At 34.3% G+C, this 19,358-nt stretch overlaps 1 protein-coding gene across 4 annotated transcripts in view; it reads right to left on the bottom strand.

The window, feature by feature from the left end:
• The window catches only part of MYO6 (myosin VI), a 191,479-nt gene that overhangs the window by 50,953 nt on the left and 121,168 nt on the right, over window positions 1-19,358 (bottom strand). For all 4 annotated transcript variants that reach the window (XM_007484224.3, XM_001365803.5, XM_007484226.3 and 1 more), the window contains 5 exons: window positions 18,571-18,715; window positions 13,462-13,619; window positions 11,656-11,747; window positions 5,085-5,157; window positions 1,145-1,272 (listed from right to left, as the gene is read on the bottom strand). In XM_007484224.3, the coding sequence (XP_007484286.1) occupies window positions 1,145-1,272; window positions 5,085-5,157; window positions 11,656-11,747; window positions 13,462-13,619; window positions 18,571-18,715 (596 nt within the window). The remainder of the gene's footprint in view (window positions 1-1,144; window positions 1,273-5,084; window positions 5,158-11,655; window positions 11,748-13,461; window positions 13,620-18,570; window positions 18,716-19,358) is intronic.

Genomic DNA, 19,358 nt, shown 5'->3' with positions numbered 1-19,358 from the left:
TACAGAGCACTTCATATAATTATATATATATATATACATATATATATATATTTATAATTTGGTCCTTACAAGTAGCTTGGAAGATATAATGATCATTTGTAAGAACATGATCCTGAGAAAGATTAAATGACTTGCCTAAAGAGCCAGTAATACTATTCTGAGGTCAGATTTGAGCCTATCCTTCCTAACTTGAATTCCAGGGCTTTTATTTACTATACTAAAGCTGCCTCACAAGTTAAAGGATTTTCTACAAGATTGTCAAACAATGTTTACAATAATAAGAAATAAGGAGAAAAATTTGTGATTTCATTAGCATGGGGAATTGCTAGAGCAGGAAACGCCTATAACACAGATGACAATACATCTATGACTTAGAAGATAAGGCAAAGGGAGTTGTTTAGGATGCACAAAGGTTAAGTGATTTGCTCAAGGGCATCCAGCTTTTAAGTATCAGAGATAGTACTTGAAAAACCAAGTTTTTGCTGCCTTAGGGGGAAGAGGGTCATTATTTTACTGAAATATATCACTTTTCCTTTAGAACTTCTTTTTGGGGGGCAGCTGGGTAGCTCAGTGGATTGAAAGCCAGATCTAGAGATGGGAGGTCCTAGGTTCAAATCACTCAGACACTTCCCAGCTGTGTGACCCTAGGCAAGTCACTTGACCCCCATTGCCTAGCCCTTACCACTCTTCTGCCTTGGAAGGTAAGGGTTTAAAAAAAAAAAAGAACTTCTAATTTGAGTCCTATAATTTTCATTCTAAATTTATAAATAAAATAGAATTCATTGAGAATAGATAGGTTAATTCAGAAAATTGCATATCTGACTTTCTTATTCCATGATCTTTCCCTCAGAAGAATAAATGAAAATAGGCTTCCACTTCAGGAAGTAGAACCATATGTGACATATGGTTTATTACAAAATAAACACTATGTTAAATATAAAAAGAAATTGCTAGTTTTTAAAAAATGTGCATTTGGGAAAAGCAATATTTAGCAATATTTAGAATGACCCTTGTTAATCTTCAGGAATATCTAATCATAGAGCAAGCTCCATTAATGCATCTTCAAAAAGATGAGATCTTACTCTCTTTTTCACTACATTAAGTCTTACTTGTAAGACTAATAATTTTCTAACAGCAAACTCACAGTAAGGCGAAAATGATCCTTGTGCTTCTGATGAACTGCAGCTGTAAAGTGTTGATCACTTGGTTGAGGAAGACGATTTTCTTCATCCAAAATATCCAGTACTCCCACTAATTTTGCTTCAATTAAATCTATTTAAATGAAAAAAACCAAATGCTCAAAACAATGTCAAATGTAACTAAGTATAGTTTATAGCATAGAAGAAATGTTAACAACACACTGATCACAGACTAGAACAATTTAAGAGTCTATAGGTATTCTATGTTAACTATTGAATTTTACTGTAAATATTGTCATTGTGGTTCACTAAAAAGTTCAAGCACAGTGAATTTTAAAAGGTATTTAGAATTTTTGTTAAAAAGGAAATTTCTTACTTTTCTCTTTCTGGAATAGTTGATGAGGCCTAGTAGAGGAAGAAGAACTTCCTTTTCTCATCTGACTTGTAAAAATAGATTAACTTAAAAGACTTCAGAACAAAACAAAAAAATTCCAAAAATATCCTTGCCTCTTCATACCACTTTGCTCCTTTACAGTTGTGCTAAAAATTCAATTGCTCTAAAATTGCTTGGATTAAATATTTAAATCGCTGTGTACATTATTAGATTCTGTTAATTTTTCTCAAACATCTTATTCTTAAAAGTAAATTAACAATGATATCTCTCTGGGGACATGAAAAATATAATGCCAAGAGTATATATAGCATGGGTTAGGAATCAAGAGAACTAGGTTCTGGTCCCAATTTTGTCACTAACTAGCTATAGCATTTTGACTTAATAATATCTCTGTCACAGTTTTCTTCTCTAAAATGAATGCAATACCTGAGGAGGCACTGAAAAGAGTATAAGACTACACATCTGAGAGTCTGTATTCTAATATCAGTTTCCTACTCTGGAAAACAGTATATAAACAAATGTGTGTATAATACTATCTGTATTTCCAACATTTTTTCATGAGGTTCAGAGGAAGAGTATGAATGTAAAGTGTTTTACAAACTGTTAAGTGATATATAAAGTAAAAAACCACTATTATTATTGCCATCATTTAATCAAATCTAGCATCTCCTTCCAATCTGTCCTGGTGAGTTGTTTCTTGTTAATCCAAATGAATCTCTTGTATGATTTCTTCTTTTCTTCATTATAAATTCCTCATCAGATTGTTACTTTTTATAGCATGAATTTCATTCATAACAGTTTCCTTATCCTTCCTGGGCTATCTTCTCTGGAACTTTAGATCCTGGTGTCCTACCCAGTCGTTCTCTAAAATCGATCTGCTCTCCCAAAATGTGATGTTGCCTGTCACACTACAGTCAATTTGCTTCCCCTCAATGACAAGTTCTAAGATAGAATGGTTCATAGTCCCAAGGTTCCTGTCATTTTAAAACAACCCATTTTTCCTCATTGGTGAAAAGCAGGTCTAATATGAGGATACCCCACAATAATTCCTCCTTTCTTTTTGAAGAATTAAGTTATCATCAAAGCAATCAAGAAATTATTCGTTCCTCTGTTTTGGACAGAGCAAGACCTGAAGAAGATGATCAGATCATTAAAGTTCCCCCATTGCTATTATATCATGCCTTCAGGCATCTCTTATAACCTATTTGCTCTATCCATATAGTCTCCAAAAAAGAATAACATTGATTTTCTTTCTTCCTCCATTGATCTTCACCCAAATGTTCTCTACCATGTTTCCCTGACTGGACTATATTTTCTTAATATTCAATGCTATTCTTCTTTTTCTTTTGTCTATCTTTTCAATAAGGTAGATTCCTTTAGAAGCCACATCCTGCCAATGAATCCTATCCCATCTAGTGTCGGACACACTTAAGCAAACCAAATTTCTCTTTCTGTGTTAAAATCTCTACTACTTCTTATTTATTACCCACCCTCTGTGTATTTATTTATAAAAATTAGAAGTCATTCATTACACTTGCTGGCTCCTTTCTTGTGTTTTCTCTTTAGTGAATTTCTAGGTATCTTTATGATTATTCTTCCTACACTCTAGCTATTCTGTAGCTAGGCACATTCATGTAGTAAGATATCAGTTGTCCTTACTTCTACTCTAAAGAGATTTTTTTAATTAAATTTGTAAGATTATAGGCAAAGACTTCATCTGTATATTATTGTGCCAATCACAAACTCTCTATACCTTAATTTCCTTAAGCAAAAATTATGAATAATAAATCATAGCCTATCTATTCTCAGGGTTCACTCTAGAGAACAAATAGGGGAAATATATATATATATATATATATATATATATATATATATATATATATATATATATATATATATGCTTGAAAATCATGGGGCCTGTGCTCAAATCCTAGCTAGATCACTTAATTACCCTAAGTTACTCTAGAAAAACCACTTTTCTCTCGGCTTCAGTTTTCTCTTCTATAAAATGAAGGTTTTGAACTAAATGGCCCCCAAAATTCCTCCTAGCTCTAAATATACAATATTCTGACCAAGTTGCTGTGTTTGCAATGATGAAAAATGAGTTGAAAGATTGTAATTCACTCCTATAATTAAATGAAAATATTTTCTAAGCATCTCCTATGTGGAAAGCACTATATCAAGAAGTTCAAGATTTGGGTTTATCATTCTAAGATCTTCAAATCTAGCTCGAGGAATAGCCATGGTTGGGAACAACTATAATATGAGCCAGTATCTGAAAAGTACCTCATAAGAGGTAAAGAAATTAAATTTTTTAGGTATTCAAGGGAAGATTAAAACATTTCTGGATAGGGCATGTTCTATAGTATAGATGAGGAATTTGAGTTAGGCCTTAAAGACTGGGAAATATTATAATACAAAGAATTATATAAGGGGAAATGGGATCTTTAGGAATAGAAGACAGAGCACAAGAAAGGGAATATTTAGGGAAGGGGAAATAAACAAATTTTGTTATGAAAATAACAAGTGTTTTGAAATTGCTATACACACCTAAATTCCCATAATTATCATATGCTACCTAGCTCTCACCCATAGTTTGGGCCTGGGAAATCAAAGGATTTTCTCCTGATGTTTGTAGTAGGCAGTGAAATTATGTATGAATTAGGAAACAAAAACAGTGGCAGATGCTGGTAGCAGAAAAGTGACTTATAAGCAACAGTCATTCACTTTTATGTACAAGGTTTAAACAATGTGAATTTCCTGATTACATCTGTAATTAAATTATCAGTCATAGAAAGTCAAAATGGTTCTAAATACACACAAAATGTGAGTCATGAGATAAATTCTTCCTTTGGCCTCATGGGAAATCAATGTGTTATGATGTGCAAAAGAGAACTGTTCTCATCATTACATCCAATTATAGAAAAATAAATAGACATGTCAGTTAATTCAACCCATCTGCAAAAAATGTCCAAATCAAAACCTGTTCTGATTCCATATTACCACACCTTAATTATTATATTTCATTTATTTTAATGTATTTACAGAATTCATTTATTCTAAATTTCTTATTTTAGCACGGACACCTCAAAACTCAAAAGCATTAAATACTATTAGAAAAGTCTTTAGTAACCAATGAGAGTTGAGTAGGAAGAATCCCTTCCAAAAAATAGCTTTAAAGGCATGAGGCCTTTCTCAATAATGAATCACATCATTATTTCAGCTATTCAAAGTGTTATTTTTTAAACCTTTACCTTTTGCTCTTAGAATCTATATCAATTCTAAGGGCAGAAGCATGGTAAAGACTAGGCAACTGGGGTGATATGACTTTCCCAGGGTCATACAGCTTGGGAGTGTCTGAAGTCAGAATTTAAAGTCAGGTCCTCCCAACTCCAGATCTGGGGCTCCATCAACCAGACTACCTAGGAGCCCCTAAACTAATAGCTTTAGACTGGAACTCTAGCTAGGCAATGTATCAAAATCCATTCTAAGAAAAGGAATAAATTCATAACTTACCATATTTCTCAAAAATATAATCAAATAAGACATACCAATACAGTCTTGATTATCCACATAGTGTACTTCATTAACTCCTAAGCCTTCTTTTTGATAGAGTTCTTGTTCCTAAATAAAAATGAAATAATTAAAGAGATGTATTTCTCCTGAGGCATTTAATTGCTTTAATATTTTATACTGGTTGCAGTGTAATTAATAATTGTGGGTATTTACATTACACTGAGTAAAAAAGGGTAATCAAACAAGAAATATTTATAGGCACTATATACCCAGGAATTGTTAGGTACTAAGAATAGAAATTCAAAAAATGAAAAAACCCACACTTGCAGAGAGTTTGCTGGAAGAATGTACTACTAAATGGTGAAAAGAGAAACTCCTGGCTTTTAAGGAATACATAACCAAACATGCTCCCAGGAAACCGAGTAAATACCCCCAAATAAGGTATATGAACCAATACATGGAACTGTACCCATTGGGAGATTTCTACATAATCAGTCATATAGATAGCAAGTATCTAAGAACTTAGACTAAGCAAAGGTAACACAAAGTAAACCTTATGGAAGGTACTTATAAGCCTACAAAAATAGAAGAGATTTACCAATATTTCTATAACTATGTATTCTCATCATAGATAACAGCAAAACATACTACTTTTGGACACTTTACACTTCAGAACTTGGGGTGCTATTTGAGATCAAAATGTCACCAAAAAACAAGACCAAGTATAAAACTAAGAAATCAGTGCTGAAGGCAACTGAATTTTGAAAGACACTGGGGGATTTGTTTTCAAAATATTTCTGAGTCAAAGACACCAAAAAAAAAAATAAAACAACTGAAAGAATGCCAGTATCCTAAAAGAGTGACTAAGACACCAATAACTAAAGTGCTCAAATATTTCTCTATTTTCATGTCTCCAAAAGAATAGTCTATTCTCATATCAAAGATATCCCCCAAGGAAAATAGGAGAAAGGAATAGGTAAACTTTAATAAATTATTTAGCAATAGACTACAAATCATAAAACTGACTAAAAAAATGGAAAGAATTACATTATCCCATGTTCATTGAGGATAGAGAGGGGAAGCATGTAACTCGACAGAATAAATTGTACCCTTAAAAAAGGTCTCTTCCAACAAAATTTGACCCTGCCATACACTAAGAACATGTAAGATTCCTTGGTTGAAATCATCACAGAAATAACTTTGTTTGTTGAGCTTTTAATCATCACTTAAAAGAAAAAAAGCAAAACCTGGGAGAAGTATTTTAAACAAAGGTGCTTTACTACTATTATAAAGGGCAGTCCTAATTTTTTAAAAAAGATTGCCTATAAATTGTGAAATTTTCCAGAATTCTTGTTTAGAAGTAATCACAAGAGGTAATATTTACATAACACTCTTGAGTTTTGAAAAATGATTAATACAGTTACTCATTTAATCCTCAGTACTCTGAAATAAATGGTATTACCTCCATTTTACAGATGAAAAAAGTATAGCTGATAGATATTAAATAACTTGCCCCTGGGTCACATAGTTAGTAAATATTTGAGGTGGGACTGGAACTCAAGTCTTCCTGACTCTTCAGTATCATCAAATGCATCAAAATCCAAAATGCTTCAGGACCTCATCAGTAAGATCCACAACCAATCAACAAATCTGTCTGACAAAGTCCCCCAGAAAGCAGAGTATATAAAAACTGTACATTGGCCATATTATACTACACAGTAGAGGAAAAGTTGTAGTATATGTATACTAGACAGGTACTGAAAATATAGTTGCCCTTTGCCCTAAATATAAATAAGAAAGCACAGATTATATTTGGCAAACACTATAATTCTTTGAAAGCTCCAGAGTTCCCTGATATAAAAGTTCATCTTTTTATACCAACAGATTCTTGGTGATGAAATGTAGACAGAAGCCATAGAATAGTACAATTCCACTCCCTCCCAAAAAAATTAAACTTGCAGGTAACACAAAGGATAATGGAGAAATGCATGCTAGATTTCAACAAATTACCAATTATGACAAACAAAAGTGGAGTAAACATTATCACCAACAAAAATCACATGATTATCTCAATAGATCAGAAAAAGACTTTGAAAAAATACAACACTCATTCCTATTGAAAACACTAGGAAGCATAGGAATAGAAGGGCCTTTCCTAAAAATAAGAAACAGTATAGATCTAAAAACATCAGCAAACAACATCTGCAATGGGGATAAACTAGAAGTCATCACAATAAGATCAGGAGTGAAACAAAGATGCCCATTATCACCTCTATTATTTAACGTTGTACTAAAAACACTAGCAGTAGCAATTAGAGAAGAAAAAGAAATTGAAAGTATTAAAATTGTCAATGAAGAGACAAAGCTATCACTTATTGTGAATGATATGATGGTCTACTTCAAGAATCCTAGAGAATCAACTAAAAAGCTAGTAGAAATAATCAACAACTTTAGCAAAGTTGCAGGATACAAAATAACCCACATAAGTCATCAGCATTTTTATATATCTCCAAAACATCTCAGCAGCAAGAATTAGAAAGAGAAATTCAATTTAGAATCACACTAGACAATATAAAATACTTAGGAAACTATCTGCCAAGACAAAAACAGAAACTACATGGACACAACTACAAAACATTTTCCACACAATTTGCATCTAAACAATTGGGAAAACATTGATTGCTCATGGGTAGGATGAGATAATATAATAAAAATGACAATCCTACACAAACTAATTTACTTATTTAGTGCCATACTCATTGAAATACCAAAAAACTTTTTACTGAATTAGAAAAAAACCATAACAAAGTTTATTTGGAAGAACAAAGGATCAAGGATATCCAGGGAAATCGTGAAAAAAAAAATGCGAAGGAAGATGGCCTAGCAGTACCAGATCTCAAACTATACTATAAAGGAGTGGTCATCAAAATAATATGGTACTAGCTAAGAGAAAGAAAGGAGGATCAGTGGAATAGACTTGAGGTAAGTGACCTCAGCAAGACAATTTATGATAAGCCCAACGATCCCAGCTTTTGGGACCAAAACCCACTATTTGATAAAAACTGCTAGGAAAATTGGAAGACAGTATGGGAGAGGTTGAGTTTGGATCAACATCTCACATGCTACACCAAGATAAACTCAGAAGGGGTGAACGACTTGAATATAAAGAAGGAAACTATAAGTAAATTAGATGAACACAGAATAGTATACATGTTAAATCTTTGGGAAAGGAAATATTTTAAGATCAAAGAAGAGTTAGAAAAAAATCACAAAATGTACAATAAATAATTCTGATTATATTAAATTAAAAAGTTTCTGTACAAACAAAACCAACACAACCAAATTAGAAGGGAAACAACAAATTGGGAAAAAATCTTCATAACAAAATCCTCTGACAAAGGTCTAATTACTCAAATTTATAAAGATCTACATCAATTGTACAAAAAATCAAGCCTTTCTCCAATTGATAAATGGGCAAGGGACATGAATAGGCCATTTTCAGATAAAGAAATCAAAACTATTAATAAACACATGAAAAAGTGTTCTAAATCTCTTATAATCAGAGAGATGCAAATCAAAACAAAACAACTCTGAAGTACCAGCTCACACCTAGCAGATTGTTCAACATGACAACAAAGGAAAGTAATGAATGCTGGAGGGGATGTGCCAAAGTAGGGACATTAATGCATTGCTGGTGGAGTTGTGAATTGATCCAACCATTCTAAAGGGCAATTTGGAACTATGCCCAAAGGGCAATAAAAGACTGTCTGCCCTTTGATCCAGCCATAGCACTGCTGGGTTTGAACCCCAAAGAGATAATAAGCAAAAAGACTTGTACAAGAATATTCATAGCTGAGCTCTTTGTGTGGCAAAAAATTGGAAAATGAGGGTATGCCCTACAATCGGGGAATGGCTGAATAAATTGTGGTATATGTTGGTGATGGAATATTATGTTCTCAAAAGAATAATGAACTGGAGGAATTCCATTAGAACTGGAACGACCTCCAGGAGTTGATGCAGAGTGAGAGGAGCAGAAGCATGAGAACATTATACACAGAGACTAATACACTGGGGTACAATCGAATGTAATGGACTTCTCCATTAGTGGCAATGCAGCGATCCTGAACAACTCAGAGGGAATTACGAGAAAGAATACTATCCATATTCAGAGGAAAAACTGTGGAAGCAGAAACACCGAAGAAAAACAACTGCTTGATTAGATGGGTTGAGAGGGCTATGATTGGGAATGTAGACTCTAAATGATCATCCTAGAGCAAACATCAACAACATGAAAATAGGATTTGATCAAGGATAAATATAAAAGCCAGTGGAATTGCATGTGAGCTCCAGGAAGGGGTGAGGGGAAGGGAAGGGAAAGAATATGATTCTTGTAACAAAGGAATAATGTTCTAAACTGACTAATTAAATAAAATTTTCACAAAAATAAAATAAGTAAAAAAAATTTCTGAGTTAAAATAAACTGTGTGACTGGGCAAAAAATTTAAAAAATAATTTAACATTCATTTAAAAAATAATAAAAATGTCAAGAAAATTTATACTTGAAAAATAAGATGAATTAGTCATGTATCAAAAACAAAAGGTAAGAGCAAGATCATGCTAGTGTCACACAGGTACCCAAGGAATGTAAAAAAATTCTAGATGGTGACTGCCAGGACTTTAAATAGATATTCTATGAAGGATTTATAAATATTTATAGAACATGGACAAAAATCCAAAAGGATAAGAAGACAAGAATGAGTTGGAATATAACAAAACCAAAGATCCCAGCTTTTGGGACAAAAAATCCATTATTCAACAAAAACTGCTAGGAAAATTGGAAGACAGTGTGGGAGAGATTAGGCTTGGATCAACACCTCACACTCTACACCAAGATAAACTCAGAATGGGTGAATGACTTGAACATAAAGAAAGAAACTATAAGTAAATTAGGTGAACACAGAATAGTATACATGTCAGATCTTTGGGAAGGGAAAGACTTTAAAACCAAGCAAGACTTAGAAAGAGTCCCAAAATGTAAAATAAATAATTTTGACTACATCAAATTAAAAAGTTTTTGAACAAACAAAACCAATGTAACCAAAATCAGAAGGGAAATAACAAACTGGGAAACAATCTTCATAACAAAAACCTCTGACAAAGGTCTAATTATTCAAATTTACAAAGAGCTAAATCAATTGTACAATAAATCAAGCCATTCTCCAATTGATAAATGGGCAAGGGACATGAATAGGCCATTTTCAGATGAAGAAATCAAAACTATTAATAGGCACATGAAAAAGTGTTCTAAATCTCTTATAATCAGAGAGATGCAAATCAAAACAACTCTGAGGTATCACCTCACACCTAGCAGATTGGCTAACATGACAGCTATGGAAAGTAATGAATGTTGGAGGGGATGTGGCAAAGTTGGGACATTAATTCATTGCTGGTAGAGTTGTGAATTGATCCAACCATTCTGGAGGACAATTTGGAACTCTGCCCAAAGGGTGCTAAAAGACTGTCTGCCCTTTGATACAGTCATAGCACTGCTGAATTTGTACCCCTAGGAGATATAAGCAAAAAGACATGTACAAAAATATTCATAGCTCTGCTCTTTGTGGTGGCAAAAAATTGGAAAATGAGGGGATGCCCTTCAATTGGGGAATGGCTGAACAAATTGTGGTATATGTTGGTGATGGAATACTATTGTGCTCAAAGGAATAATAAAGTGGAGGAATTCCATGGAGACTGGAACAACCACCAGGAACTGATGCAGAGCGAAAGGAGCAGAACCAGGAGAACACAGAGACTGATACACTGTGGTACAATCGAATGTAATGGACTTCTCCATTAGTGGCAATGCAGTGTTCCTGAACAACCCAGAGGGTTATAGGAGAAAAAACACTATCCACATCCATAGGAAAAACTTAGGGAGTAAAATCACCAAAGAAAAGCAACTGCTTGACTATAGGGGTCAAAGGGGATATGATTGGGGATATAGACTCTAAAACAAAATTCTAGTGCAAATACATGGAAATGGGTTCTCATCAAGGACAGATGCAATACCCAGTGGAAATGCACATTGGCTATGGGAGGGATGAGAGGAGGGGAAGGAGGAACAGAAAATGACTTTTGTAACCAAGGAATAATGTTTGAAATTGACCAAATAAAAAAATTTTAAAAAAGAATGAGTTGGAACTTGCAACATTTGAAGAGATATCAACATTGATGATCATAACTCCACTTAACTAGAAAAATAATGAAGTATCTCACTATTTAGAAATTTGTTCCCAAAGTGGACTATACTAATATGAGATTATAGTAGAGAAGGTTATACCACTTGAATGCTTTACAAAATTTCAAATACGTATATTTTAAAGGTATAGTTATAAAAATGCAAAGAATATATGCATCAAACTTTTAAAAGGTACTAAAAAGGAAAAAGATGATGCATTAAAAGAAAATATATCAAGAAATTATGTTCAGTACTTATGCTGAAATTCAATAGTAATAGGTTTAGCAAATCAAACAAATCAAAACCACTTTTACTTTTGTCCTCTGAAAAACCTATGTTATAATTTAACCAATAAATATATGGTAAATTACCTCCTTCAAAATCCTTTCATTGAAAAATTGCTGTAGCTTTTCATTGCAATAGTTGATGCAAAACTGTTCAAAGCTGTTGTGTTCAAAGTACTCTGTAGGATAAAATGTAAAATTATAATGAATATTCCTTATCAGACCAATAACATGGGTTTTTCTCAAAATAAGTTTTAATTGCACCAAAGATTTAAAACTAGATTATGTAAAAGTCGATAGTTCTAACTAGGATTCAGTTTTCTATACTACCATAATAATACTCATCCTGAGACTTTAATTCTATTAAACATTTCTCTTATAGGTGGGGATTTAGTTGGTACTTTGAGGAAACCAAGAAAGTAACAGAATGAAAATGGAATATGGGAGAGTGAGGAGTCTAGGATAATACCTAGATTTCAAGTCTGAGAGACTAGAAAGTTTATCCTCTACAGCAAAGTATTGGCATGTGTGCCCAGCCAGCATGGAGGGGAGTAACTGCTCCATTCCCACTCTTCCCAGCACCCAAGGTCAATTTTTGCATGCCCCACCCCTCTGAGCAGCCAGGGAAACAAGTACTTCCTCCCTCCACTCTCTGGAGTAATGCAGGGGTCTCACAGGAAGCTTGAAGTTGCAGTTTGGGCATGCAAACTTGAAAACCTTTGCCAATGCTGCTCTATAGTAACAGGAAAATTAGGAGGGAGGAAGGGCTTAGGAGGAAAGGAAATGTGTACTGGATATCCAATTTTAGAAATTAAGTCACTGAAATAAGTAAAAACAAACAAAAGAATTCCTACCATTCTTTTAAATTTTTCATCTATGAACCATCTGCTTGTTACTTACTCCATAAAATAAAAATGTAGATATGTATAAAAAAATCACATTAAGAAAAATATATAATAAATAAGCAGAATCATGACTAGGAATGGAGTCAATTCAACAAAATGTATGAGGAATGGGATGTGGGAAATAGGAGAAGAGGGAATGAAGGGAGAAAAAATAAAAATAATCCTTTGGGTTATGGAACTTAGAGAAGCAAGGAAAAGAAGTTAAAAGAAAAGAAGGGCTAAAGTGAAGAAAAAACTGTAAGGAATTTATCACAGAGGGCGTTGGGGATGACCTGGTGATAGCAGCAAGGATCTGGACAAAATAAAATCAACTTTAAAAGAAAAGAAGTGGTTGAACCCTATAGGAAGAGGATATGAAAATAATAATAGAAAACAAAGATCCCAACTCCTCCTCCTCGTCCCATGTGCCAAGGAATATAACAGAAAGAATAGCCTTTAGAGACAGTGCCAAAGTTAGTTTCAAGAGAAATCAAAGTTTCATTGGGCACCAGGAAATGAAAGAAGTTAAAAGTAAGAGATCAACATTTATACAGACACTGATTAAGAGCTAGAAAGGACCTTGGAAACCATCTAGTTTAAACCTTTGAGGCCAGAGAGGTATAATAATCACACAGATTAATACCAATACCAAAAGCAAAGCTTGGGTAGTCTACCTCTAAAACCCATATTTTCTTCCTCTACTCTAAGGGAAAATGGTTCTCAGAAGACACAGGTAAAAAGGAGGGCAGCAAAAAAATCAGTGATTTACCAAGGGACAAGGCCAAGTTTACTGGTGTCAAGGATGAGACAAAGAAATAGAAAAGTGACCTTCACTGCATTACCTTCACTTCACCCCCCAGATGATCCTTAGTTGATTCCAAGTATCACTCAGGAGTATGTGTGCCCAGATTAGTTTTCGTAGAATTAGTTAAGCTTAATATATCTTATAGTATACCAGAAAAGTCATGGTTTTGAACCTTAAGAAAATATAAAAGTATATCAAACTTACCAAAACCAGCAATATCTAACACTCCAATAAAAAATGATGATGTTTCAAAAGGAAAACACTGATTTACTCTGTTCACCACATGATCAAAAAGGTGACTATAGACAGTTTTTGCTAAAGCATCACGTGCATTGTTGGCTTGCTCCACTTTCAGGGGTACCCTAGAAAACAAATACAAAAATGTTAAAAATAATTCTAGGTAAATGATATTATAGCCCTGGGCTATGTCCATAAATGTAAAGTTAAGTAAATAAATAAAGCCACTTAAATGTATTAGATACATAAGACTTTCATATTATCATATAGGTCTATCGTACAATTTTCTCCTCCAAAATCTCAGTGTCTCAGCATGGTATCACAATAAACCTGGAAGCTCAAGACCTCTGCCAACAAAGTACATGCTCTGGCACAGTCTATCCATCCAGAAAGATTTCAAGTATGATGCCCAGCAACAGACCCACTCGCTTTCAAATGACAACTCCAGCACAAACTAAGAAAGGACCTGCCGCCAATAGGCTGGCCATCTGGTAATGTGTTCTTCAGCCATATTAACCCATTAGACAAAGATAAATACAAAATGACCCTCAGTCCTGAGCAGTCTCTTTCCATTTCAGTGACAGCAGAGTGTACCAGAAAAGGGATAAGATGGTGATAAGAATTATGATTTTTGGGGAAAAAAATGAATTATGATTTTTAAAATTCTATAAACCTCAACATGGCTGTTGTTACTAAAAATATGAAGGAGGCAACTACATGGCACAAAAACTAGAATACTGGGCCTAGAATAAGGAAGACCTGAGTTCAAATGTGGTTTCAGACACTAGCTATGTAACCCTGAGCAAGTCACTTAACCTCTATTTACCTTAATTGACTGGGGAATGAAATAGCAAGTCAATCCAGTAGCATCACCAACAAAATCCCACGGACATCAGGGTTCACAGTGTCACAAAGTGTAAATCTTGAAATTTCTCAGACTTGTGAATGTTAAAAATTTCCACATTGAGGAATCCTCCATTGGAACAAATTCCCTACTGGGAAACATTCCCCATTTTGATGTGGGAACTCGCCAGGATCAGAAATGGGAGGACCTCTACTCCACCCATACTTAAGACTGCTTTAGGGGAGAAAACTCCTTGCTATGGGAGGACCTCTACTCCACCCGTACTTAAGACTGCTTTAGGGCAGAAAACTCCTTGCTAAACAATGAAAGTACTTGGACCCATGCTTATAATAAGGCAAGGAGTTCTTTGAGCCATGCCTGTTTTTTAGAATTGATACAATGAGATGCTAGGTACCTAAAAGGGTCGGGCAAGTTTTCTCTTAATGAGATTAGTTGACTCAGCTGTGTTTTCACTGGTTCAGACTTCCTGAGGAGATTAGTCGACTTAGCAGGAATTCAGATGGGCAGTTCTTTGGAAAACATCTACAATGATTGGGAGACGTAAGGACTTAGGGGAGGTGACATAGGAGAAAAACCCCTATATAAGAAAAAGCAGAATCTCTTGAGAAAAAATCCTTTTGGAGGATCTCTGATGAGGATCACTTGGGAAGAATCTCTTGAGAGAGGTTCTGGAGAAGGGAAGCTCTTGGAGGACAATCTCTAAGGAGGTCTCACTGGAGCTCCTCTGAGGGGACTCTGTCCCTCTGGAGGCTCTGGAGAGAGGCCCTTTGGAATAGTCTCTGGCTGGAAGGCTCTTTAAGGAGGACTCTGGCTGGAACTCTCTCTGGTGAAGTCAGCTGAGATGGAGCTGGCCTGGTGTCACTAGAATCCTTGCTTAGACAGACCTTGTGGTGAGTGTTAAAGGACTGACTGACTGATCTCTCTCTCTTAAGACTCAGGTCTAGGCCATGTTGGCTTAAGGCCCTTCATACTTATTTCCTTTTTCTCTCTTTCTCTCTTTTCTTTAATTCCACATTTTTATTAATTAAAATCTCTATAAAACCCAGTTGACTTGGGTATTTGAATAATTGGGAATATTTCCCTGGCAACCACCTTATATTTGATTTAAAAACCAAGACACTGTAGTGAAACATATTTTCTGTGGTCAAATTTACTCACTCTCTCTTATATCTATCACAATTTATATCTTCCACCATTTTAACTCACTACAGTTTACAACATCACTCTTTTAACTGTTACAGTTTAAGGCCTTCAACCATTTTAAATCTAACAAAAGAGTCAGACCACTGAACAACTAAATAATAACTATAAATAAGATCTCCTTTTTAATAGACAATCACTTAATCAATAAGCATTTATTAAATGTCTACTATGTTCCAAGAAATATACTAGATGATCAGGACAGAAAGATGAAAATGCAACAGTTCTTGCGCTCTAAAGGGGAGACAACATATACAAAAAAGATATAGATAGATAAGACAAATAGGTGACCAAAAAGATATCATATTAGTGGAGAAGCTGTAGTATATCAATCTTAATAATTTTATTCCAAACATAATCAAAACAATGTTACAGCTAAATATATACATTACTTAGAGATATTCCCTGGGAAGACAAAAAAAAACAACCATTCTCAGAGTTTGGTTTTAGTACTCTCAAAAGAAACAAGAAATATAACTTCATAGGACATTTGGTCATCTAACATTGCAGTGCTCTTGGTTATATATTTGCTAAAAGGCCACTACAAAATATTTGCTGCTTTTGCACTAAAAAACAAAGAGTTTAAGGGGACAGAGAAATATTGGAGGCAGAACACTATAGCAGGAAATAGCAGGAAAGAGAGCCTATAAGAGGTGGCATTTGAGCCAAGTTTTAAAGGAAACCAAAAATACTGAGAGACAGAGGCAAGAAAAGAAACATTTTAAGCCTGTATAAAAGCCAGTACAAAGGATCAGAAGGAGAAAAATGAAGCATTACATGTATGGAACAGCAAGTTAGGAGAAAAATCTCCAGACAGAGAGTGTACGAATGGAAATAATGTCTTAGAACACATGAAAAAGAGGAAAGAGTCAGGTTGTGGAGGATTTTGAATGTCAAAAAAGAGTAGTTCATGTGTAATCCTGAAGATAATAAAAGAGCAAGTGTAGTTACTAAATGTGGAAAGAGCCTTGTTAGACCTGCAGATTAAGAAATTCTTTTTCGTGGCTGTGTGAAAAATGGATTAGAGTAGGGAGAACATTTAGGCAGGAAGATGAATTAGAAGGCTACTGAAATATTCCAGGAAAGAAATGATGATGACCAGAACTGGGGTGGGGGCCATACAAGTGGAAAGAAGACATGTAAGATATATTGGGAAGATATGAATCACAAGATGTGAAAAACAATTGGATATTTGAGTAAGAAGGAAGATTCAAAGAAGATATGGATGAGAAGCTGACTAGAAGAATGATGGTGCATTTAATGGCAGGAGAGAAGGTCAGAGGAAGGATAGATTGAGAGGAGAAATAATGAGTCCTAATTTGAGCAGACTGTTATTGAGATATCTATAGGTCATAGTATTTGAAAAGTCTAATAAGCAATTGCTAATTAGGGACTAATAGAAAGAATAGAATTAGATAAGTCAGTCTAGGAATTATCAACATCATGTCTATATAATGTTTTAAAGTTTTCAAAGCAATTTTTATGTTATGCCATTTGACCTTCACAACAATGCAAATGATAATTGAGCCCATGGGACCTGATAAGATCACCAGGTAAGAAAACAAAGTAAGAAAATAAAAGTTTTAGAACAGAGTTCAGGGAACACTCGTGGAAACTTGGGTGAAGATCCAGTCTAAGAAAGAGAAAAAGAGTCACACAGGTTGAAAAAAAAAACAAGAGAGAGTAAAATCATGAAAAATCCAGAGAATAAAGAGTATCCAGGGGGAGATGATCAACATTAAAAAATGCTACAGTCAAAGAAGGATGAGGACTTAGAAAAGGTCATTAAATTTGTCAACTAAAGAGATCATTGATAACTTGGGAGATAACAGATTTCATGAAGTGTTAAAGTAGGAATCCAGATGATTTAAAAGAGAGTAAGGAATAGTAAGATCATAAAGTACATGGAGGAGAATAAAGTATAAGAAAACTAGAAAGATAAGAAGGGAATGGGTTGTAAAAGATCTCAAAAATGTCAAACGGAAGATTTCGTATTTGATCCTGAAGGGGGACTGAAGCAGAGGTGCGATTTGGTCAGTTCTGAGCTTTAGGAAGATGGCATTAGCAAATGAGTGGATAGTATGGAGAGGCACTTCAAACAAGATGACCAACTGAAAAGCTCTTATAATAGTTTATCACCATGACAGTAGGTGTGTGAGTGGGTATGTGAGTGGAGAGAAGATTTTAACAGAGATCTTGTGAAGGTAGAAACTACAAGACTAAGCAAGAGATTGAAAATTCAGAGTGAGTGTAATAAAGGATTTAAGGATAGCACTGTGGTGGTAATCCTGGATGCCTGGGATGATGGTGGTACCCTCAAAAGTAATAGGAGAGTCTGGAAGAAAGGAGGGTTTAGGAAAAAGATGAGTTGTGTTTTAAACATTTTGAGAAATAAAGGCACTGAGCTTAAAATGATTTCTCAAATTAAGCTGAGAAGAAGAGAGAAGCTATAGGATAATAAGTAGTATAGATGGGAGGATCTAGTAAAGGACTTTTTAAAGCTATGACAGGCTTAGGGTCCATGTATAGAAATCAGAAAACAAATGAGTAGGAAGCGAAAGACTGATGATGAGAGAAGAAATGGATATAGCAGTAGAGGTAATGCGCTGAAGAAGTTGGGAAATAATGAGATTGAGGTTTTATATACAGTCTTTGGCCTTGAAAGCAAAAGGGCAATTTAAGAAAATTATCTACTATAGAATTGTCTGACACCTCATCTGACACTATTTACTTAAATGTGTAAGCTATGTGTTTTTTTAAACCAGATCTTTGTATCATTTCTCCAAAAGCTTCCTTATTTTATTTACTAACTTCAAGATATCAAATATTCCTACTTTAGTGACTTATGAAGGTGACCCTGAATTCTTGGGGAAAATGCCAATTTCTATTCAGCTATATTTTTTGCAATTTTAAATAACTTCAAGGAACAAAGAAGACACCATTTATCTTTAGAAACTTTAAAAATGCATAAGAATTATCTGTCATAGTTTTGGAATATTTTAATAACTTACTTTATAACTGTTCCTTTGGTGCCCCCTGCTGTTGTAAGCATGACTCTTGTGGTTAAACTCACTCGAAGATCATCTTGATCTAAGCCCAGCAGCTCAGCACAACATTCCAAAGACTGAGTAGATTTGTTTTTCAGATTACAACCACCTAATCAAATACATAACATTTTTAAGTACAAGTTAATTTTGGTGAACAAAGGATTTTAGGAATTATTTTTCTGATGTTCATTTAATTACAATTATCATACTAGCTCCTCTGCTAAATTTAAGTAGACAAATTCAATTAATGAAGCCTTTTTGAGTACCTACTGTATATAAGACACTGTACCAAATAAAGATAAAAATGAAACAGCTTCTACACAAATGCAGCAGTCCACCTCAGACAAGTATTTCATGTGTGGCAACTGAAAAGTTGTTTTGTCTCCCAGTCCCCCAGGTGACTCAAAGACAATAAATTATACTAGACAGATCTACAATAGTAGAGAAGGTTTCCCAATTAACCAATTCTCTTCTCATTAGTTAAATTAATTTTCTCTATTTCATTATATAAAATGTAGATTTAAATCTCATTTATGCCTGAATGCTTTCCAGTTTTCCTAGTAATTTCTGTCAAATGTAGAACTCATATCTGGGAATTGTATGTTTTATAGTTTACCAAATGCTGAATTATTAAATCTATTTCTATCTCTTCCTTGCCTAACCTGTTCCACTAAATTTTTAATCAGTTCCAAATAGTTTGATAATTATTGCTTTATAATCTGAGATCTGGAAGTGTTATCCCCCCTTCATTC

This window comes from Monodelphis domestica, chromosome 2 (assembly GCF_027887165.1).
Source record: "Monodelphis domestica isolate mMonDom1 chromosome 2, mMonDom1.pri, whole genome shotgun sequence".
In the NCBI taxonomy this organism is placed as follows: Eukaryota; Metazoa; Chordata; class Mammalia; order Didelphimorphia; family Didelphidae; genus Monodelphis; species Monodelphis domestica.
The sequence above is the reverse complement of the archived record's forward strand: the minus strand, read 5'-3'. Positions and strand labels throughout refer to the sequence as shown.